Source organism: Misgurnus anguillicaudatus, chromosome 3 (genome assembly GCF_027580225.2).
Source record: "Misgurnus anguillicaudatus chromosome 3, ASM2758022v2, whole genome shotgun sequence".
NCBI lineage: Eukaryota > Metazoa > Chordata > Actinopteri > Cypriniformes > Cobitidae > Misgurnus > Misgurnus anguillicaudatus.
The window spans coordinates 10,987,193-11,011,229 of NC_073339.2; the positions used below are offsets into that span (position 1 = coordinate 10,987,193).

The 24,037-nt window shown below is 37.4% G+C and overlaps 1 protein-coding gene across 1 annotated transcript in view; it reads right to left on the minus strand.

The window, feature by feature from the left end:
- Positions 1-24,037, minus strand: part of cfap58 (cilia and flagella associated protein 58) — a 157,512-nt gene that overhangs the window by 88,100 nt on the left and 45,375 nt on the right. Inside the window, exons 10-11 of the mRNA XM_055204571.2 lie at positions 22,157-22,318; positions 16,410-16,556 (exon numbers count right to left, since the gene is read on the minus strand). Coding sequence (XP_055060546.2) covers positions 16,410-16,556; positions 22,157-22,318 — 309 coding nt within the window. The remainder of the gene's footprint in view (positions 1-16,409; positions 16,557-22,156; positions 22,319-24,037) is intronic.

The following is a 24,037-nucleotide window of genomic DNA, read 5'->3' on the forward strand; positions in this document are numbered from 1 at the left end:
GACCAATAGAGTGCATTAACACTGAGGTGCTGACTACACGTCAGATAACACCATTTGGAAAACATGAGCGCGAGCAGCAGTTCAACTCCTCAACAAAGTGTACGGCCATATGATTTCCGCGATGCGATAAACACGGACAGAATCGCGAAATGCATACAAATGGAATTAACTGCACAACGCGGAATGTCATGAAGTTGGCAGATTTTGGATTCAGTCATTTTAAAAACGCATTATAACTCATTAAACGGCAAATGAAAGGACAGAAATGCGCGAAAACATTTCCCTTTTGTGTAATGTTGGACTTAAAGAAAGGTGTATATACGTCCGTTTCTCGTCATGCATCGCAAACAATAGCCCTTTTCACACAGTAATTCCGGAAAATACACGTAAAACGTGTCTGGGTATTTTGCGGGATTAGTTTGATTTTGGTTTGTTCACACAGACAGTCTTTTTCCGGAATCTGTGTGAGCGTTCAGACACATCCCGGATAATTCCCGTATAGACACGTGAGGGTGTGACGTATAATGTACGAGTATTTGACGAGCTCCCTGATTTCTGCTTTGATACAGTTTTCAGACATTTCTCACCGTGATTGTTTATATGCATTTAAAACCCGCATTTTGAGGAGCTGAACGATATTATCTTGTTGGCATGACGTGCGGGTATTTTCGTTTATTATAGCTCAAATGAGCACGTGACGCGATATTCTTTTATGCTGCTGAATGATCTCCGTTTCAACACAGTAAGTAATAAGCTAACTTACATGATATCTGCTTCAGTCCAGTTTGCTGCTATTTCTCGTCGTGAATGTTGTAAATCCCTCATTTTAAAGAGTTGAACCAACTTCATGTTGCCATGACACGCGCGTCCTCACTACGGCACGTGCGTCATTGTTTATGCATCTCATGTATCATTTCCTGATAACTGCTTCAATCTAGTTTGCAACATTTCTCGTGGTGAATGTTTATATGCACGTTATCTCTCGTTGTAAGGAGCTGAACCATAACTTGCGTTGTGATGATGACGCGCGCGTCCTCACTTCGACACGCCCTTTATGGCATTGTTGCGGCTTCTGTTCACACAGAGGGTTACCCGTGTATCTGACTAGGTCCTCTTTCCGGCAACGATCCCAGAAGATTAACGGAACGAGTTTTTGTTCACACAGACCCTTGTCTGGCAATTTTACGGGTATTTTCTGGGACCAGAGGTCTGTGTGAATGACAAACGCCTCATCAGACTATAAGCAGGTTTCATTAAAGCCCGGAACACAGCAGACGAAACAGGTACATTATACTTTCTTGCACGTGCACATCTGCACCGCTTTGAATATTTACAGGCATGAGGGTTCATGAAGCGCGCACACAGAGAGCAGTCAGCACACGCGTGATCACTAAACTTAAGTTTTCTTTCTTGTCTAAGTGAACATAAACAGCTGGATGTTTATCAATAGGCTATATTGAAGCAGAGCAGTTTAGCTGTCTTGTGTCTTAAAGTGACAGTAACCTGGTGCTTTCTGTGTCAGAAATGTTTATTACACACCAAAAATTTAAATCACCCCTTACTCTTAACTGAACAAGCTTCTGCAGCTCCACATTTAAAATCCTACAGTGAGGACTGTGCAGTGTTTTATTTGTATTTTTTGCTTATGTTAAATCATAGATTCTAATAACTAATATATTTACATTTATTACAGATGCCTGAAAAGTAAAACAAGATGAGTATAGTCTTATGATTAAAAGAAAAACTAAACATTTGCTTGTCAGATGCATTGTTGTAGTGACAGCCAAAATACATTGGCCTATATGTTATTTTAAATAAAACTTTCAAAAAAATTTTTTTAAATTGTATTTTTTTTAATGTTCTTAGATTAAAAAAAAAGTTTGTCTGCAGAATAGCAAAGTCCTGCAGACAACTTGGTACAATGTTTAAGAGGTTTTAAATAAACAGTAGCACAGCATCTTTCTTTGGTGCTATTAAAACCACCACAACAAACCTGGATGTACCTCTTTTATTATATACTAATGAATCGCACTTTAAATCGTGAATCGCAATTTTGATCAGAAAAATCGCAATTAGATTTTTTCTCCAAATCGTGCAGCCCTAGCTGTGACCGTACGGAATTTTATTTTACCGTGGTGAAGAAGCAACAGAATCACGCGGTTAGACTGTTAGCACAACAACCCACCCCATATTATTAAAACAACAAATTATATTAGCAATAACAATGTGAAATAATATGTATTTCTATATGTTAACTTTTGTTTTTTATATCTTTTGAATATACTATGATTTATAGACATTTTATGTCATCGTTTATAACCCATTTTATACAATACATTTCATAGAATAACAACCTGAAAACCTGCAGAAAGAACATGCAGAGTTTAAGATTGTTTCTGATGAGTTGTGCAAAACCTGATTCCTATTTCTTTAGACATTCATTTTCGGTAAACTCTCCGTGAATAGAAACACACTTCTCCAAACATGTTGAAACTCTTAATAATTTATTGTACAAAAAATGGGTTACAAACAATGACAAAAACTGTTCCATAATTGATATTAAACTCAAAAGATATCGAAAATAAATATTATTTAATGTTATTATTGTTAGTATGTTTAATTAGATTTTCTCAAAGTGGATACAAAACGAAATCAACAATTGCATCATTACGTAAATAACTGCGCAAAACTTATGGATACTCCAATCATTGCTTTCAGAAATTCGCTTACAGTAGCTCCAGATATAAGCACAGCATTCAACCAAATAACGAGTTATGCTGTCAGTATACGCGCTTCTGCCTTCATAACGATAGTTGTCATGTTTGCCCATTATAGTTTTAAATTATTATTATGCTATCATTATCATCACCAGCACAGTGCCTGCTTCTCCTTGAGCGAGAAAGCTTAATATGCGCGTGGCTCGGACTCCTTGCACATGAACTTTCATGGGCATGGCTCTGACATTTCCTTGCAGAGATGTTGTTATTCGCGCAGGGGTTTAAAACCAGGGAGTGAGTTGGTACAGTTCAAGAAATCAGAGCACTTGGGCATGACACGCTTTATAAGGTTGCGGCCGTGACATCACCGCAGCTGGCATCTTATTACAGCAGTGATGCAGTATTACTGTGATATCGTCACAGCCCTTATATGCGTAGCTCGTCTTCCACGCTTCAGCTATGGTCAGAAGAACTGTATGTTGTGTCCAGTGCAGTGTACACAGAAGACTCCGAGAGACTCGCATTTCACAGAGGACGCAAGTTCTGATACTTGTACAGATAACACATAGGCTAAATAAACAGATAATGTTTATTTAAAAGTAAGTGACTGGTCGGTGTATCAGCTCGTTAAACTGACGCCTCACCGGACCAGATGTGTGAAAATACGCACATATATAACAGCGGACCAGCCACTCTTTATTGTTTGTTCCTCCTTTGAAATGTAAACAATGTACGCGAATCTCATCCACGCGTCAGCTCCTACACTGCCCAGCTCCATGCACAGAGACACCAGACGCACATTTCACCGGGACAGCGCCACCCGGCACTCGTGGGCCAGTACAAGCGACACAGTAGCCTATCTGTACAGATGTGAAGCTAGGATTCATCCAAACATTCGCTAAGTTTGTCTAAATGGGCCTAAAAGTCGCTAGATGTAGCAATAAAGTCGCTATTTTAGCAACACAGTCGCTGAGTTGGCAACGCAGCTTTAGCCAATCCCCTTTTTTGAGCAAGTAAACGCCACCCACTGATTAACATTAAATTTGCATACACTCTAAAAAGAACAAACGGTGCTATATAGAGCCAAGACTGTTGATTTGAATCGTGGCCATGGAGGAACCGTTTTTGGTGCCATGTAGCACCGGTGAAGCACCGGTGAGGCACCTGTGTGGAGCCATGTAGGGGCCATGTGGAACCACTATAGCACCACATTTGGTTCTGCATGGCACTGTGTGGTTCTACACAGGTGCTTCACCGGTGCTTCACCGGTGCTTCACCGGTGCTATATGGCACTAAAAACGGTTCTTCTATGATTGCGAGCGGGGAGCCACTTTTGGTGCTGTATGGCGCCGTTTGTTTTTGGAGTGTACAAGTTGAAAATGAAAATGAAAACGAAAAAGAAAATCAAAACAAATAATATAAAGAGAACATAAAATTAAAACTGAACTTTACATTTTAATTTTGTCCCTATTATTGCTTGCGTATGAATAAAAACCCTTTTAAAAATGTATTTACAGATTCCTTTTCAAGCTTGACTTTTTATTTTAATATTGTCAGTCTTGACTCAAGATTATATTGAAAATGAAATGTCAAATCATCAATTTAATTTTCTTTTTTTAATTTGGCCGGAATGATGCTTCATCACGTTAAAAATGAAAATGAAATAATTTAATATAATGTTTTAATTTTTATTTTAGCATTTAATTTTCAAATTTGGGACATATTTTGCGATTTTATTTTTTATTTTATAATTTAATTAATTATTTTATAATTTAATTAATTAATTTAAAAAAGACCAAAAAAACCTTCCATAAATCTTGGTCTTGTTTTAAAAAAGACAATTTAAAGTTTGAAGTGTAAGCACGTGAAAATATTAAACACATTTTTATAGCAGTTTACATTTATTTTAATAAATAAAAATAATCCAATAAAATATACATTTTATAAAATAAATTATAAAAAGGTAAATATCTCAAAAAAGTAAGTTTTGATCCAAATTTCAAGTTAAAATCACCAAAAATTAGGTTTGTCTCACACTTTTTGTGATTTTACCAACAATGGCCAGTAGGTGTCAACGGTTTGCAGCATACTCTCATGTCATAAATTTATAAATAACTGTCACTGCATTATTATTACTATTATTACTAAACTTTTTTGAAATATGAAAACTACATTCTTAGAGCTTTCCAATGATATATATAGTTTGTCAAAATTGTTTATGTTTTGAATAGGGTATTTGTGCTATATATATGTAAAAACAGATTGGATCCACCTGTGGCCCCGTGACATTTTAGAAACTGATTCTCACTACGACACAATTTCCCCACAATGGTGATAAAATATGAAAACTACACTCTCAGAGCTTTCCAATGATATATAGTTTGTCAAGATTTTTTAGGTTTAGATTAGGGTATTAGTGTTACAAATACAGTTGAAAGAAAAAGTATGTGAACCCTTTGGGCTTACTTGGATTTCTTCATAAATTGGTCATAAAATGTGTTCTGATCTTCATCTAAGTCACAACAATAGAGAAACACAGTCTGCTTAAACTAATACCGCACAAACATTATACTTTTTTATGTTTTTATTGAACACAACATGTAAGCATTCATAGTGCAGGGTGGAAGCTTCACCACATACCCAAGACTAATTGGGTTTAATAACTGGTTGACCCTACTTTGGCAGCAATAACCTTAACCAAACGTTTCCTATAGTTGCAGATCAGACCTGCACAGCTGTCAGGAGAAATTTTGGACCATTCCTCTTTACAAAAGTGTTTCAGTTCAGCAATATTCTTGGGATGTCTGGTGTGAATCGTTCTCTTGAGGTCATGCCACAGCATCTCAATCCGGTTGAGGTCAGGACTCTGACTGGGCCACTCCAGAAGGCATATTTTCTTCTGTTGAAGCCATTCTGTTGCTGATTTACTTCTATGCTTTGGGTCGTTGTCCTGTTCATCGCCCAACCTCTGTTAAGCTTCAGTTGGCGGAGAGATGGTCTTAAGTTTTCCTGCAAAATGTCTTGATAAACTTTGGAATTCATTTTTCCATTGATGACAGTAATCCGTCCAGGGCCTGAGGCAGCAAAGCAGCCCCAAACCATGATGCCCCCTCCACTATATTTCACAGTTGGGATGAGGTTTTGATGATTGTGTGCGGTGCCTTTTGTTCTCCACACATAGCGTTGTGTGTTCTTTACAAACAACTCAATTTTGGTTTCATCTGTCCACAGAATGTTTTGCCAGTAGTGCTGTGGAACATCCAGGTGCTCTTTTGCAAACTTCAAACGTGCTGCAATGTTTTTTTTTTTGGACAGCAGTGGCTTCCTCCATGGTGTCCTCCCATGAAGTCCATTCTTGTTTAATGTTTTCCTTATTGTAGATTTGTCAACAAAAATGTTAGCATGTGCCAGAGATTTCTGTAAGCCTTTAGCTGACACTCTAGGATTCTTCTTCACCTCATTGAGAATTCTGCGCTGTGCTCTTGCAGTCATCTTTACAGGACGACTAAGCCTAGGGAGTGTAGCAACAGTGCAGTTCTCCATTTGTAGACAATCTGTCTTACCGTGGACACATGGACATCAAGGCTTTAAATATACTTTTGTAGCCCTTTCCAGCTTTATGTAAGTCAACAATTCTTGATCGTAGGTCTTCTGAGAGCTCTTTTGTGCGAGGCATGGTTCACATCAGACAATGCTTCTTCAGAAAAGCAAACTCAAAACTGGTGTGTGTTTTTTATTGGACAGGGCAGCTTTAATCAACACATCCAATCTCATCACATTGATTGGACCCCAGGTTGGCTGACTCCTGGCTCCAATTAGCTCTTGGAGAAGTCATTAGCCCAGGGTTTCACATACTTCCTCCACCCCGCATGCACCATAAATGCCCACATGCTGTGCTCAACAAAAACATGAAAACGTATAATGTTTGTGCGGTATTAGTTTAAGTAGACTGTGTTTCTCTATTGTTGTGACTTAGATGAAGATCAGAACATATTTTATGACCAATTTATGTAGAAATCCAAGTAAGCACAAAGGGTTCACATACTTTTTCTTTCAACTGTATATAACAACAACGTGGGCCCACCTGTGGATCCGTGGCATTTTAGAAAATGGCTCTCACTATGTCATTTCTTTCCCAAAATCCTGATTTTAAATTGAATCCACACCCTTAGAGCTTTCAAACGATATATAGTTTGTCAGGATTGGATAAGAATTCACATGCAAAACACTGAAGTAAACGTAGCCGTTCCGCTGGCGGGACAGTGACATTTAGCAGGATATAAACGTTTTTAGGCACACTCTCTTTATAAATTAATCAATTACTCTCCCTACATACTTTATTTTATAAAACACTGTTGAAATGTCTATTCTAGAGGCTTAGACATTTCCAACGATATATAGTTTATAGTGATAGATTAAAATTTACATCAACAATATTGAAGTAAACTTAGGTGTCCCGTATACGGGACGGCGACGCTTAACATTAAACATAATAAAATAAATTAAACATGACAAATTTGGGGTGAATTCCAAATGCTGTTTTGCGAATATAAGGGCACTTCCAAAGAGGATGTCTCATGAACAGTCGATCCAAATATAGAGAAAAAGACGCTGTATTTTATTGCTCTATGTGCCAAGTGTGTTTAATTAGCCACAATATGAGACACAACTGCGCAGGTCTCTCTAGAGTTAATACATCAAGAGTTTTGATCTTTGAAGGGAATAGGCATAGGGATGATCACTTTCGATTAGAACTCGTCCTTTATCTTTTTGTGAGTGGCAGCCGCGTAGGCTTTGAACAGATCATTGAACAGATCATTAACTCTTTCACCGCCATTGACAAGATATTTCGTCAATCAAGAGAAAACGGTTCCCTGTCAATGACGAGTATTTCCGGCTCTCCGCAATACCGCTATTATACCGCTATTATTACGTATTGCCCAATGGCAAGCGGCTGTATGTCCGTGTCTGTTTTAAAGATCGCTCTGAATGGGATCTCTATGAAAAGTCCGTCACAAAATGGAATTATCTCAGCTTTTTCCTCAAAAATTGATGTTTTTGCAGAAACCTACCCATATTCAAAAGCTGATTACAAAAGAACTCCTGAAGGTAGGATGAAACTTTTTTTTGTTTGTTTGAAAGCAGAGGGTCTGTTCTTTCATTTGGTATTTTGTATGTTTATATATTTAAATAAGAACATTTTCTGGAAGGCATTAAACTTTTGTGAAAATCATGAAAAACGCTGGCGCTGGCTGGCAACTTTTTTTAAAAACGCTGGCGGCGAAAGAGTTAACAACCAATCATAGAACATTTTACTGAGCTCAAAGTGGAGTGTTGAAAAGATTTTAAATTTTAATTCACACATCAAAAATCTCATAAAGACGAAATCAAGAATGCAGGTCTTAAAAGATGATGGTGCTTTAGGCAAATCAATGATCATTAATAAACAAATTATGACAAACAGAGAAGAATTTTCATTGTGTTTTATGCTGTACTTTCATCCACCGTCTTTTTGTGACTCTTTTTTTAAAGTATCGGTTTAGGCACGGGAACCGTTTTAAAAGTATCCCTACCCCTCAACACACGCTCAAACACACAAACACACACTAGAGAAAAACATTGCCTGTATGGATGAGAGCCTACTCGCTTGGGTTTCTGAGATTAATTATAGTAACGCACAGCATTTTAATGTCAGTAACGGTAACAGCGTTATAACGGGGGAAACAGTAAATTATTTGATTACTCGTTACTGGAAAAAAAATAACGCCGTTAGTAATGCCGTTTATTTATGAAGCTGTTATTACCATCACTGACCGTATGTAGATTTTCAATGAAGGGTCAACAAGCTCTCGGACTAAATCTAAAACATCTTAAACTGTGTTCCTGAAGATGAACGGAGGTCTTACGAGTTTGGAATGACATGAGGGTGAGTCATTAAAGGAATATTCCATTTTCTTAAAAGAAAAATCCAGATAATTTACTCACCACCATGTCATCCAAAATGTTGATGTCTTTCTTTGTTCAGTCGAGAAGAAATTATGTTTTTTGAGGAAAACATTGCAGGATTTTTCTCATTTTAATGGACTTTAATAGAGCCCAACATTTAATACTTAACTCAACACTTAACAGGTTTCAAAGGACTATAAACGATCCCAAACGAGACATAAGGGTCTTGTCTGGCGAGACGATTGTCATTTTTGACAAGAAAAATAAAAAAAATCCACTTTTAAACCACAACTTCTCGTCTAAATCCAGTCATGATGCGATAGCGTGACCCCACGCAATACGCCATGACGTCAAGAGGTCACAGAGGACGAACGCGTAAATCCGCCCCAGTGTTTACAAGTGTTGAGAAAGAGGACCGTTCCGACGTTGTTGGTTGTCGAATGATATTAATTAATGTCTTTTTGTCAGTTTATTGTTTACAATGGTCCGCAAATGTGCGTTTTATATATGTAACACGTGACCTCCCTACGTCACTACGCATTTACGTTAGGTCGCGCTGGACCGGACCTAGACGAAAAGTTGTGGTTTGAAAGAGCGTGTTTTTTGTTTTTCTTGTCAAAAATGACAATTGTTTCGCTAGATAAGACCCTAATGCCTCGTTTGGGATCATTTATAGACCTTTGAAACTCTGTTGAAAAAAACTGTTAAGTGTTGAGTTAAGTATTAAATGTTGGTGTCTATTAAAGTCCATTAAAATGAGAAAAATCCTGGAATGTTTTCCTCAAAAAACATAATTTGTTCTCGACTGAACAAAGAAAGACATCAACATTTTGGATGACATGGTGGTGAGTAAATTATCTGCATTTTTCTTTTAAGAAAATGGAATATTCCTTTAATGACATTATTTTCATTTCTGGGTGAACTATCCCTTTAAAGTGACCAAAAAAAGGCAGTGCAGCACGCCTTGCTTTTCCAGGCGTTTTAAAAGCGGTTGGCATGATTGGCCCCTTAAAAGAGAGATCTTGGAACAAGCTGTGTATGTAAAACACAACAAAGTGTAAAAAAACAAAATAAATAAACACAAACCCCAATATCACCAAATGCAACTCTTGCTTTCAACGAGAGCGGAGCAGAACCAGAGAAGAAAACTGAGAATAATTTCAGCTCTAGGGCACCTGTATGCTTTAGACTAAAAGGCAAAGAGAGAGACAGAGGCTCACGGAAACCAGGAAAACATATGAAGGTGAAAGAAGGAAAATGCCAGGGAGGGTTACGCAAGCCTCCGGTGAACTCCCTATGAATTTAAAGTTTTCTGCATCACGTCCCTACGGCACCTCAAAACATGAAAGATTACCCTTGTTTGTCATTTCTCCAACTCTTAGTTGTTTTGCAAGCTTTGATTTTTTCATATCATCAGAGATTGTTACGTTTGTTCTTCTTTGCTTCCAAATGTATGTTTGAACAAATATGTAAAGCAATTCATTTATGCACCTAAAAACACAGAGTTTGGCTCTGTTCACTGAGTCTTAAGAGTCTTTACCCGTCCCTCTATGTCGACTGGCCAAGTGAAATGAGCATCCACATCAAACCCTTTACAAGGCAAGTTTCTGTAATAAGCTATTTTCACAACAGGACTTTATGATTCATGATTGTGAATTAAGTGATTTTGCATGGCAGGCTAAAATGTTTACCGAAGAAACTTTCCTGAAACTTATCGTCCTCTGGATGTAATTTCAAGTGCTCTTCTAAGCTTGTTGACGGCTGGCCTTTTTCTAGCGTTCTCTGTGGCTTTCGTTCATCAGGACGGGAATATACACAGAGGGAACCACTGGGCTCAGCTCAACCATGCCACTTACTTTGATTAGTAAAGGAGAAGCATGCTCTCCAAAGATTATGTTGATGTCTACCACGGAAGTCTCTACGTCTGCAGAGTTCACAGACTTTACTTTGTACAGATTCTCTTATGTTTCAATCTTCACTTTTTCTTTAGTACTCAATCTCTTATCTTTCCTTCTCTCATTCTTCTCCATTGGGCATCCTGCCTTTTCACTTTATGGTTCAAAGGAAAGGTGAACATCACAGCCGTCATATTTCCTGAGAACCAGTCAGGGCGGCAGACGGCACCTCCTGTGGCATGCTGGGTAATCTGCTCGAGTTGGGTAGCTGCCCACCAGCCCTTGAGACCTATATACTTTTATTAATGAATCTATCCATGTGCTTTTTACTTATGCGCATACCACATTCCCTCCAAAATGAGCTTTTAAGGATCTTCAACTGCACTTAATCAGTCAGATACCATGAGGGAATTTTTAAGAAATGAAATTAAGTATTTTAATATACGATTCTAAGACTTAACTTTAGGATGAACTGAAACGGACTGACAGTTATCTCCTGTTATTAAAATTAAAAATGCTGTCTTTGTCTATGCTCACATTCCTGTAATCCCTTTTGGTTTTCTTTCCTTTGAGAAAAATAAAAGCAGATTTTTTTCACGACCTTGTGCATATCTTTTCACGCAGTTATGATGAATGGGAATTCAAGTGTTCAAGCTTCAAATAAAAACAGATGCATAAGTAGTATTACATAATCATAATTCACCAGTTCACATAAATTATTGCAATTTTTTCCATTCTAGTTTCAGGAAAGAAAGAAAGTTAAAGGGATAGTTCACCATAAAATGAAAATCCTGTGATCATTTACTTACTGTACCCTCACGTTTTTGCAAACCTGTACATTTTTTTTTGTTTGTTTCGCTGAACATAAAGGAAGATATTTTGGAGAATGTTAATAACCAAACACCATTGACTTGCATGATCTTATAATATTACAAACATTCTTTAATATATTTGCCTTTGTATGATGACAAAATTTTCAAAAACCGAAAAGCTAAAAATGTATCACATGACTAGACAGAGCAGACATTCTCATTTACAAAGATACCTGGATTGTAAAAATCCATTGAGGATTGAGGAAGTTATGATATTTTTAATATTAGAATCAGAGGAAAAAGTTATATATGGATGTCTATGGAAGCTATCTGACCGAAAATGCTGCTTATTCACATGTTTTTGCTTATAATTTTCTTATTTTATCAAATATGTTCATGAAATTTTAACTGAAGTTAGAATTTTGTTAGTTCTTTTAAATTTAATCATGAACATTTACTGTTTTAGTCGGAATGGGCATCAGACTTTAGTTGGAATGGGCATCAGACCCATGGTAAGCATGGTTTTTGGAACGATGCCTGCAGTGGACGTACTGACATGATGTTCACTGTAGTCTATTACCATAAACGTAATATTCAAATTATCCGCAATTTACGTTGTTACCATGTTTCAGTACCAAGATAAAAGATATATATTTTGGTCCATGTACCTTTCATTAGTGTTCAGAGTTTAGTGGAAGCACACCGCCCGGTTGAAAGTGACACAAATTTTCAAACAGTTGCTGTGAACTAAAAACACATCCGGGTTGAAAGCTTAAAATATCAAACGCTTCCGGTGGTCGGATGTATTTATTGTCGTATTTAGTGAAAACATACTACAACCATGCGACGAGGATTGGATATTGCACGAGACGCGTTGTAAATGTCCCGCTCGGGCTGAAACAGATTTTATGCCTAAAAATTTTGACGCGTGTGCCCGCGATGTCAGCGTTGCTATATTCAGCAGTTTGGAACAACTTGAGGGTGAGTAAATGATGACTGAATATTTTTTTCTCAGTGAACCATCCTTTTAAAATAGTCTGGCACAACATGGGCCCTATGTAGCGCAATACGCAACACAAGTGTTTTGACTAGTTTTTTTCAGCACGGCGCATTTATCATTTCACGTCCAGTGTCATGTTGTTCAAATAGCGAATACATTTGTGCCCATTTGTGCGCCCACAGGCGTACTGGTCTGCAAACAAGGTATGTTCAGGCTCATTGTTGGCGCATTGTTATCTTAATTCATTCACCGCCATTGACGAGTTATCTCGTCAATTATGAGTTAATATTTAACTAATAAATACGCCTTTCTGGACGAATTTCAAAGTGAAAGTGTAATACCGCTTTTATCCACTAGATGACGCCAAACCGAATTTATCAAAAACGGAAGTTAAAAGATTTAATGATTTATTTTAACTGCCTTTATGTTTGATAGTCATTCTGAGTCTGATCTCTAACATAAATTCCTTTACAAAAACGAAATTTTTTAAGCTTTTTGCTCAAAATGTTGTATTTTTGAAGAGAAATATCCATATTTCAGTGGTTAAATTAAGTGGAAAAAGTAAATATATAATGAAACGTTTCTTCCCCATTTTGTTTGTTTGTTTATTGTTTGTTTGAAAGCAGAGGGTGTGTTCTTTAATTTGATATAATTTGTATGTTTATATATTTATAGAAGATAATTTTTCCTGCAAGGAATTTTGTGAAACTTTTGTTAAAATCACAAAAATGCAGGTGGGCAACTTTCCTCAAAAAGGCTGGCGGTGAATGAGTTAAGGAACCTAAAATGACTTTTAAATGTGTTAATACACAAAAAGAATAATTTGATTACAAATAAAACCCCCCAAAAAATTAACATCAATCTTAAACTGGTGGTCTGCTTCTTCCGGTTAGTTTACAAATTCTGCCATCTAAATAGGAAATCGGCTTGCCGCGAGCGCAACGGGCTTTTAAAGGGGATCAGAGATGAGACTCTCAATTGTTTATTGCACGTTGTGCCCAAAACACACGCACTACTCATTACACTGAAAAAAAAAGATTCATTCAATTTACTCAATTTAGATGAGGTAAGTGGTTGCATCAATTTATTTAAGCTACATTTAAACAAAAATTTTCAACTTTTTTTGTGTTTAAATGTAGCTTAAGTAAATTGATTGCGACCACTTACCGTAAAAAAATTGAGTAAATTGAATGAATCTTTTTTTAAGTGTACGAAAATAGGAACAAACCTTTTAGACTGTGTGCTAGGCGCACAAACCATTTTTTCCCATTGTTAAATTAGCAAAAGTGGATTCGGACACGCCCTTTTAGACTGTGCGTCATGCGCTTAGGACCATGCACTTAGATCGTTAAAATAGTGCCCCATGTGTGTGAAATGTTTAAAACTCTGACGAACAAATTTTTCTGTTTGAGTGTACTTCTGATGAACTGTGGTGTCCTGGTGTCAAATATTTTAGTATAATAAGCACTGAACTGTATAATTGACATTGTCCTCATTTCCTTCATAGCTATGCCAGCTTCAGTCCCCTGTATCACCCTGCAATTTTTTTCTTTCCCCACCATAATAATTCACTTCAAATCAATATTAATATCCATCTGTTTACTAAGTAGCTGTGTGATAAGCAGGTTCATGCACAGTCAGACGGTCATAACCGCAAAACAAACCTCTTCAAAGTGAATACAATGTCCTGATTACCCTGTCGAGGTAGGTTTGCGATAATGACCAGCTGACTGTAAATTATCTTGTAGATATTCAGATTACAATGGCTCGGTCTGTAAGTCTTGCCATCCAGGCTCCATCCACCCCAAACTTTCATTTTGAAACCATCTGTTCAGACCATTGGTCCACACTCTTCAAACAATCTGTTCAGACTAATGGAGATATTCCACTGTGTCGCTGATTTGAACATCTCAACTCATCATTGTTATGTGCACATAAATATCAAAGTAGATTAGCTAACAGTAGATTAAAAATGTGTGGCATCCATCAAACCAGCAAGACCACTTATTCAGTGACTCAGTATCTCTTTCACTTTCTTTCTTTATCTCTCCGAATAACTTCCCATCAGACCAGACCCCCTGGTCTATACCTCAGAACAAGGTCATATATAATTTAAAACTCTAATAAGTGCCAAAAAAAGCATTGCATATTCATTAAGTCTTTCATGTGCGTTGTTGAATTTGAAAGTGCATGGAGTCAAAGCCCCCTCTGAACTCATATATATATTTCTGTCATAAAATATGCAGTGATCTTTTGTGTTTTCCTTTATTTCTTTTCTCTTTTTTTGGCTCATCCTATTTGATATTCCAATATTATCCTGCATGAGGGTGATATTGAAAGATTTTGGCAGGGAGAAGGAGAAATGTGCCATTCTATTTGATAAGCACAAAGATCTAAAAACCAATAATGAAAGGATTATGAACAATATCTCCGCATAGATGAATGAAAAGGTTACTTTTTTAATGCTGTCTGGTCATATCGCTCATCACAAATGAGCAGATATGAAATCAGTGACCAGTCCATCACATAGACTGCATATTAAGTTATGCCTTAACTTCATTATATATCCAACAAAATATAAAAATATATTTCTAAGGGTCTGTTCACACCAAGAATTATAACTATAAAGATTACTATAAATATATTATATCACCTAAAGGATTATTAGGAACACCTGTTCAATTTCCCATTAATGCAATTATCTAATCAACCAATCACATGGCAGTTGCTTCAATGCATTTAGGAGTGTGGTCCTGGTCAAGACAATCTCCTGAACTCCAAACTGAATGTCAGAATGGGAAAGAAAGGTGATTTAAGCAATTTTGAGCGTGGCATGGTTGTTGGTGCCAGATGGGCCGGTCTGAGTATTTCACAATCTGCTCAGTTACTGGGATTTTCACGCACAGCCATTTCTAGGGTTTACAAAGAATGGTGTGAAAACGGAAAAACATCCAGTATGCGGCAGTCCTGTGGGCAAAAATGCCTTGTTGATGCTAGAAGTCAGAGGAGAATGGTTCAAGCTGATAGAAGAGCAACTTTGACTGAAATAACCACTCGTTAGAACCGAGGTATGCAGCAAAGCATTTGTGAAGCCACAACACGCACAACCTCGTGCAGAAGAGGAAAAAGAGGTTACAATTTGCACAAGCTCATCAAAATTGGACAGTTGAAGACTGGAAAAATATTGCCTGTTCTGATGAGTCTCGATTTCTGTTGAAACATTCAGATGGTAAAGTCAGAATTTGGCGTAAACAGAATGAGAACATGGATCCATCATGCATTGTTACCAATGTGCAGGCTGGTGGTGGTGGTGTAATGGTGTGGGGGATGTTTTCTTGGCACACTTTAGCCCCCTAAGTGCCAATTGGGCATCGTTTATATGCCACGGCCTACCTGAGCATTGTTTCTGACCATGTCCATCCCTTTATGACCACCATGTACCCATCCTCTGATGGCTACTCCGAGCAGAATAATGCATCATGTCACAAAGCTCGAATAATTTTAAATTGGTTTCTTGAACATGACAATGAGTTCACTGTACTAAAATGCCCCCCACAGTCACCAGATCTCAACCTAAAAGAGCATCTTTGGGATGTGGTGGAACGGGAGCTTCATGCCCTGGATGTGCATCCCACAAATCTCCATTAACTGCAAGATGCTATCCTATCAATATGGGCCAACATTTCTATAGAATGCTTTTAGCACCTTGTTGAATCAATGCAACGTATAATTAAGGCAGTTCTAAAGGCGAAAGAGGGTGAAGCAAAGTATAAGTATGTTGTTCCTCATAATTATTTAGGTGAGTGTATATTAGCATACACACCTGAAAACAATAATGTTATGTTTAATTTTTTCTTTTAATTGATTTAAAAAGACAACAAATTTGCATTTTGTGTATGGATGCATTGGTCTTTGCCAAAGATTTATACTTTCATGTGATCTAGTCCCATTAATAGTGCTGCAAACAGCAGATATCCTTCTCAATGACAAACCTTTATAGGCAAACAGAAGCATTGGGGATGAGAGACATGCGGGTTACCTTAAGAGCTTCCCTCTCTCTCTCCACGCGCTGGAACTCCTGTCTCTCTTTCTCCAGCGCTGTCTCTTTGGTGTTGATTTCGTCTTTTAGCTGGTCGAACATGTGTTTCGTGATCTTCACCTTGCGCTTCATCTCGGCATTTTGATCCTGGAAGGGAGACAGGAAAGGCGGGTGAGATTTCCAAAACTTAAATGTGCCGAACAAGACAGCCTGGCACTTGTGCACTCAAATCACAAACGCACACATCCTCCTCAAAACAGTAAGAAGAAGGTGACAGAACAAGAATAGGTCATCAAGGTAAGGCTGACAGCAAAGGACAGACATTTCCAGACATGAGAAATATATCTTTAGAGATCTGCATCTGAGTGCAGCTGCAGATTATAGGCTTTGCGAGGCTTCTCATGTACTTTTACGCTTAGTCCACACATACACAGGTGTAGGACAGGTGGACAAGTCTTGTTTTTGGAGCTGGACCATAAAACAATAAAAAACACATTCTGTGTCTATTTTTGAGAGACGTGTTGTCTCTCTCCACAGGGGTCACGGATACACAGGAACTGATCTGTATTTCACCCCCTCTCTCTTCTCCTTTAAGGTTTTGGTTACTGGAAATATACTAAACACATGTAACATTGGGTATAACATATGGTGTGATGCTACAAAGGTTTCATCTTCATGTTTGGTTTCGTTTTAAAGGTGATGGTGCAATGGTTAAAAAGGTCTAATTTCTATAATGTTAGGAGAAAGTATATCAAAGTTTAAAACTTAAAACATAATCTGTACTCCTGTGATGGGTGTCAACTCATGAGGAGATCTAGATTACAGATGGTTAACAGTCCCATTTGGTGCTCCTTTAGGTCACGAGAACCGACCAACCAAATCCTGATTTGAGATGTTATTATTCTTTGTCTCGTTCTGTGTATATAAGGTGGCTTGGCAAGAGACTCTGGGAAGTATTCTTTAGCAAGAATCTTCCCCACACTTTGGGTGTGTGTATTCAGACATTATGGAAGCATTCTTTAGCAAGAATCTTCCCCACACTTTGGGTGTGTGTATTCAAACAGAATGGAAGACATCTTTAACAAGAATCTTTCTGAACCATTTTGGGTATATTATATTCATAATGGAAGTACTCTGTAGCCAGAGTGTCTATTGCCAGGTATGACTTTGTAACTTTTGCAACTGTTGATCATTTTAATTAATTGGACTTGAATCAAATTCTGTATGATATTGTTTAATTTATGTTTGAAGCTGAAACCTGCCTGGTATAATAAATTGTTACATTTGATTCATCTGAATTATTCAGAAATTGTATTGATTTATTTGAATTCTTTCAGAAATTGTTATGATCAGTAGATTAGAAGGAGTCTGGTATTACCGCAAGATTATCGTGTCAGGATATTATCACACTGAGGTTTTGATGTTCGAATGGAGCATGGGGCACATTCATTAAAACTCTCAGATTTATGTTTATCACCTGCCTTAGCAAGTTGCATGAGTGCTAAACTAAAGTAACTATTTTTATGATCGGAGCAAGCATGGAGCGGCCAGACATAAAAATATTAGTTTACCCGGTAACCTCTGACTAAGATCAGACTGACAATTTTGTCCGTGAGATGTACGCAAACGGCCGGCGTATGCTCTGTGCGATACCGGGTCCCTAATGAACGAATAACTAAGACTATGGGAATTAATAAATAATCAAACATCTAAATTATGATCAACAGATAATTGGAATAATGCACTAAATTCTTAGTATATTAAATTGGAGTCAGATTATAATTTAAACACAGAGATCAAAGAAATGAGTTTAATCATGATTATGGAATTATTCTTCTAGAAGCGCTGAGGAAGGAACGAACACGAGTCCCCTTCACCCACTCCACTTGCATCCGTCGTTGGGCTTGTGGGTGGCACCTTACACAGGTATTTTTATAAACTTTTTCCCACCTTTATTTAAAAAATCTCCCCGTCAACACAAACACTCAAAAACCCGGTTTGAAACGAAGTTAAGAGCATGCCAAACCAATAGGCGATAAACCCCTAACCGAAGAGTCTCGCCTCGGCACAAACAACAATGTCACAAGCCAAAAACTCTGGTTTCACTGGCTACACAACAACACTGCAACCGGAGTTTCGAAAATACTTTACCCTAGCAGGAGTTTTCAAAAAAGGTTGGTTTCATAACCTGATACTGCGCTTGCATGTGGATGAACAGTTAAATCGAATAGAAAAATCTATACCCGTGTTCGTGTGGACAGGGCGTCCGTCACTCAACCAATGAACCGCGGTTTCATTGCACTATTCTGAATAATATCAAGAGAAAGCTGGGTAACGGTTTGGATTACAGCCCGGAAAGTGCTGCGTAAGTACAGCGAATTTGCAGCATATGTTTCTGTGGTTGTGGTATACTTGTGAAGTATGTATGTGTAATTATAGGGGAACGATTTGTAGTGTTCGGGGAACAAATGGGTAACAACCAGGAAAAATACAAATAATATATGCAGTAAGTATTTTATAATTAAGGGCTAACTATTTTAATATATGCTAAAAACGTGGGAAATTAAAAATTATTTATACAGTAAGTAATTCATAACTTCGGACTAACGATTCAAATATTAGACCTACGTGATATGGCGTAGGCTACATGCAAAACAATCTTATGCTTGAGAGTAATTTAGCACACACACATTTACTGAATTGGCCTGATAACACTCCTCTCCACATATAGCTGGTGCATGGTGATCGCACTGGCGTCATACATGGATTCTGCAAACTGTGGGTCTTCATTCAATCATAGTCATGCACCATATATATTTTTGGAATAATATAGGTAGGCTATTAAAATATATTTAGGCATAGGCTAAGTATTTTTTTTAACCACGGGGGGTACAAATTTTATCATTTCATGATGCATGAGATGGAGATTACTTAACAACAAAACTTGAAATTCAGTTAATGTGTTTATGCTATTTATAAGTACGATACAATTTATTTAGAATTTTCAATATAGGGTTACTTACCTTAAGAAAGAAAAATAGTACAGGAATTTGTTGGGCCATCAAGTAAAATCAAAATAGGCAAGGCAAAAATGTTTACCCCCTTGTTTCACGTAGTTACAGAGTAAATATAACATCTGCGGGCTGTAAATTAAAGTGGCACTTGTTACCCCCTTGTTTCACGTAGTTACAGAGTAAATACAACTGCGGGCTGTAAATTAAAGTGGCACTTGTTACCCCCTTGTTTCACGTAGTTAAAGAGTAAATACAACATCTGTGGGCTGTAAATTAAAGTGGCACTTGTTACCCCTTTGTTCCCAAAATATTATAAATTGTAACACGTATGTACTTTAGAAGTACACTATAATTACAGAAATGTATGCTGTAAATTCGCTGTACTTACGCAGTACTTTACTGCATATATATTTGTATTTTTCCTGGTTGCTACCCCTCTATTCCCCAAATACTACAAATTGTTCCCCCACAATTACACGTACGCACTTCCCAAGCAAACCACAACTACAGAAACATACGCTGCAAATTCGCTGCACTCTCCCAGTACTTTCCGGGCTGTAATCTAAAGCGTTACCGAAAGGTGAAATGAAACGAGATATCAGATGACTTCAGCTGATATTTAGGCCAGAAAGCGCATGTTTAAGTATCAAATGCAGATGCGAATGCGTTACATTAAGGTTTGTTTATACCTGCGCTTTGGTCCGCAACGCGAGGGCGTCTGAACAAACAGTCAAGGCGTTAGTTGCCTGGCTTGACAGTCAGATATTTTTAGTTTTAATATTTTTCCAAAGCTCAATTGGTAGAGCATTACATTACCAGCAAATATCATTGGTACGATCTCAGGGAACACACACATAAAAAAAGGCATGTGTGTGTGTTTATAGTAACAGTGTTTTTTATTCTAAAATTATATAAAGTATCCCTAGATTTAGACTATACGTTTAAATTAATTTTAATAGTTACTTCTCTTTCTTAAATTATGTGTTGTCAACTGGAACACATTGTTCATGGTGTCGTGATTTATTTACAGACTGTCCCCCAGGTCGAGTTGGAGCAAAGGTGTCCCAGGGACGAACTGTTCATCTATTCTGCATCAGTGAAGCAGTGGTGGCGTGGCACTGACCTTAAACTATTTCGGATCAAACGGTGACAAAAGCTTTACCTGACATGACTGCAGTCAGTTACTGTATAGTTGACCCTGCCTGTGAAAACCAGGCTCTAGTCTTGAAAACTAATTATGATATAATGAGCTTCAAAGTGTTATTTTCACATTGATTTTGATATTTTACATGATTTTTTAGATATAAAGGTTATATTTATTTTCACATAATGTTATTTACATTATGTAGGATGAATATATATAGAGAAATTTATGAGTATAGAATTATGAATATAGGCTTTAAGAAGTGCAGACATTTTAGTTTGGTTTTGTCGTTTTTCAGAAAATGCTTAAAAATAGAAACGCCGGCTAACAGGTTAAGCTAATTTTAACTTTTTTTTTATAATTTATCGCAACTCCTCCCTAGTCAAGAAGTTGAAATGATTTCAAGTTGATTAAACTTAAAGTTGCCATGAAACGGAATTAGCAATATTCTTATCCGTGTGAAATGGCTTTTGAAATTAAAAAAGGTAGTGCTGGACTTGAATTTGTCCATCGAGAACTGATTGGATCGTTTGAAGTTGGGTCATGTTGCTAACCGCTGCAATTTTTTCCAGACCCCACCCACCTGCACACCATATTGCGGTGAAGATAATGGCGCTTTTCCATTTCATAGTACCCCACGGTTTGGTTTGGCTTACTTTTGGGGGCTTTTCAACTGGGTGCAGTACGAAGTACCCAACACTTTTTGTAGGACCACTTCAGTCGGTGTTCCAAGCGTGATACCAAAACGTGACGCAAAAACACTGTAGATCACGGATTAGTCTTAGAGAATCGTCACTACCAGCGTCATCGCTATAATGTAAAATATTAGCTTTACCTTCGTGCTAGCTTGTGCTGTCTCGGGTAAACCTGTTGTCATCTGTGCTTTGCTGTAAGTTCCCAAACTCCCTTTTAGCGATGAAAAACATCCACAGGTTGTGAACCAGGAACACAATACCAGTTTTTTTCCAGGCTTGCGGTTTGTGGCGGCACATTTGTGATGCGCACGTCTGAATGACGCCACGGGTGTTTGTACAGAAATCGTCATGTGAGACAGATGTAGTGATAAACGCGAGAAATAAATGAATGTATAAGAATGTACGACACTCTCACTTGTATGATGTCATAGCAGTAGGCAGGGCAAATATAACGATACGCCTATAATCCCTCCCATTTCGAAGTGTTACTAAACTCAATGGAAAAGCTAACCAAGCCAAAGTGAGGTAAGCTGACCCGACCTAAACCGTGGGGTACTATGCAATGGAAAAGTGCCAAAAGACAGATTGTTTTTAGGGGGGAAGAGACTTGCATTTAAACATGACTTTTAAAATGTAGGTATTTTTACAGTGTAGCTGCGGACATCTGAGCTTCCACACATGCTTACCGTATAATTTAGGCCAAACCGAAAGGTTACCCATCACATTTAATTCCTATACAGTACCAGGTTTCCTGGACAAAGATTAATGTTCAGCCAACCTTCTTCCTGGGCTCTTGTTCGAAGCACCTCCTGAAGAAGTTACCCAATGGATCTCTCCCAGCACCTGTGCTTATGGTGGGCAGATATGTCATCATAACAGTCTACATACACTTACCTTGGACTCAATGAGGTTCTTGCTGAAGAGGTTCCTCTCTGTCCTAATATCCTCATAGAGATTTTGTTGCTGCTTCAGTTTGGTTTCGGCTTCTGCTATTCTCTTCTTATACTCGAATATCTGCATCTCCTTCACTTTAATGTCTTCAATATTCTGCAGAACCTGTACATACAAAGATACATTTAATTTAGTACACTGGTACTAATGATAAAATAGCTATCCCCTCTTGTATAAATGGTCGTTGCAGTGCATTCTGGGATTTTATTATCTTTCAGAATCCAGAATGCAAAAATTTTTTAAACCTCATCACTATCGTCACACAGGTATGATGGAAAGTAATTTATGGAAATAAATCCCTTTTTTAATGTAAAAATGTAATGGTTTGGTTAAAAAATAAATCGTCTTTGGCTGACTAAATATAATTAAAATTTTAGGAAGCGTACTATAGAAGTTTTTTCAAGTTAATTTATACAGAAAATTCACAATATTTCTTACAACAAAATATATCGCAGCTACACTGCAAAAAATGACTTTCTTGCTTATTTTTGTCTTGTTTTTAGTATAAATATCTAAACATTCCTAAATCAAGATGCATTTTCTTGTTGAGAAAAATTACCTAAGAAAATGTGTCTAGTAAAAAATATAAAATGTAAAGAGCACCTATGGTGCGATTCACGATTTTACATTTCCTTTGGTGTGTAAGTGTGTATAAGTACATGTTAATGATATGCAAAAGGTACAAACCCCAAAGTAAACAATAACGCGAGCTATCATCTCCAACATAAATCTCTTTTCTTGGACTACAACGAACAAATATATTTATTTATTTATATAATCATTTTGGATAATAATATAAGAAGTTAATCCATTTTTATGGCCTGACGAACCGCGGGAAAACCACTACTCTGAGTGACGCGGTGCGTGAGTTTTAAAATAGTAGTTTTTGTAGTGCCACCCCAAATAAAAGACTGGCCCAAGCTGCCCCCCCCACAAATAATGTCCTGGCTACACCTCTGCCTGCATCATATTTACATTTTTAAAATCTGTCCCTCGAAGAAGAGTAGTTGAAGACCCCTGGTCTAAGGTCTCCATCCAACAGAGACAATATAATGTATCTAATGTACAAAAGCATGAGAATTTACTGTAAGACCATTCATTGAGAGCTTCTGGGCTCTATAAATAAGAGCTACGAACACTGTAATGTTTTCCACCATCATCTCCTCTCTGAATCAAGTTAAATTCACTTGTTCTACATGACTACACATAATAAGTGTTTGGTTTAATTCATTGGGTGATTACATGTCAGTGATTCACCACGCTACGTAAAGTCATAAAGCCAAAGTACGGCTGTGTCAAGAAGAGTAATATTGACTGCCATATCGCAAGGAGTCCAACCAAGAAAAGAATAATAATTGTTACATTGCCATGTGATTTGATTACATTTCCATATCTAGTACACAAACGCAGCAGGCTGTTTATAAAACCTGCTTTGAATTTGAATTTCAGAATAAACTGCACATTCTGTTCTCTCTTTTTCATTGTATCTAATTTTTTCCAAAGGGTCTTTTTCATGAACAAATGTACAGGGGAACATCCATGCACTCTTTATTTTATAGTGTACCAATAAACAGCAAACAGCCTGAGCCTTGATGTATTGTTAAAAGAAGCTCTGAAAAATATGTGCTGGCTTATTTCCAGAAATTGCAATTTTTAAAACGTGTAAAACACAATTGATCATTCTATCATGTTTATCGATCAACTGTCTATGCCATAGCAGATGCTTTTAGTCTCTTTCTGGCGAAAAATTCCCTATGTATGTAGCTAAAATGTGTAATTTATTCATATTATGATATGCAATGTCTACTATATAAACCACTGGGA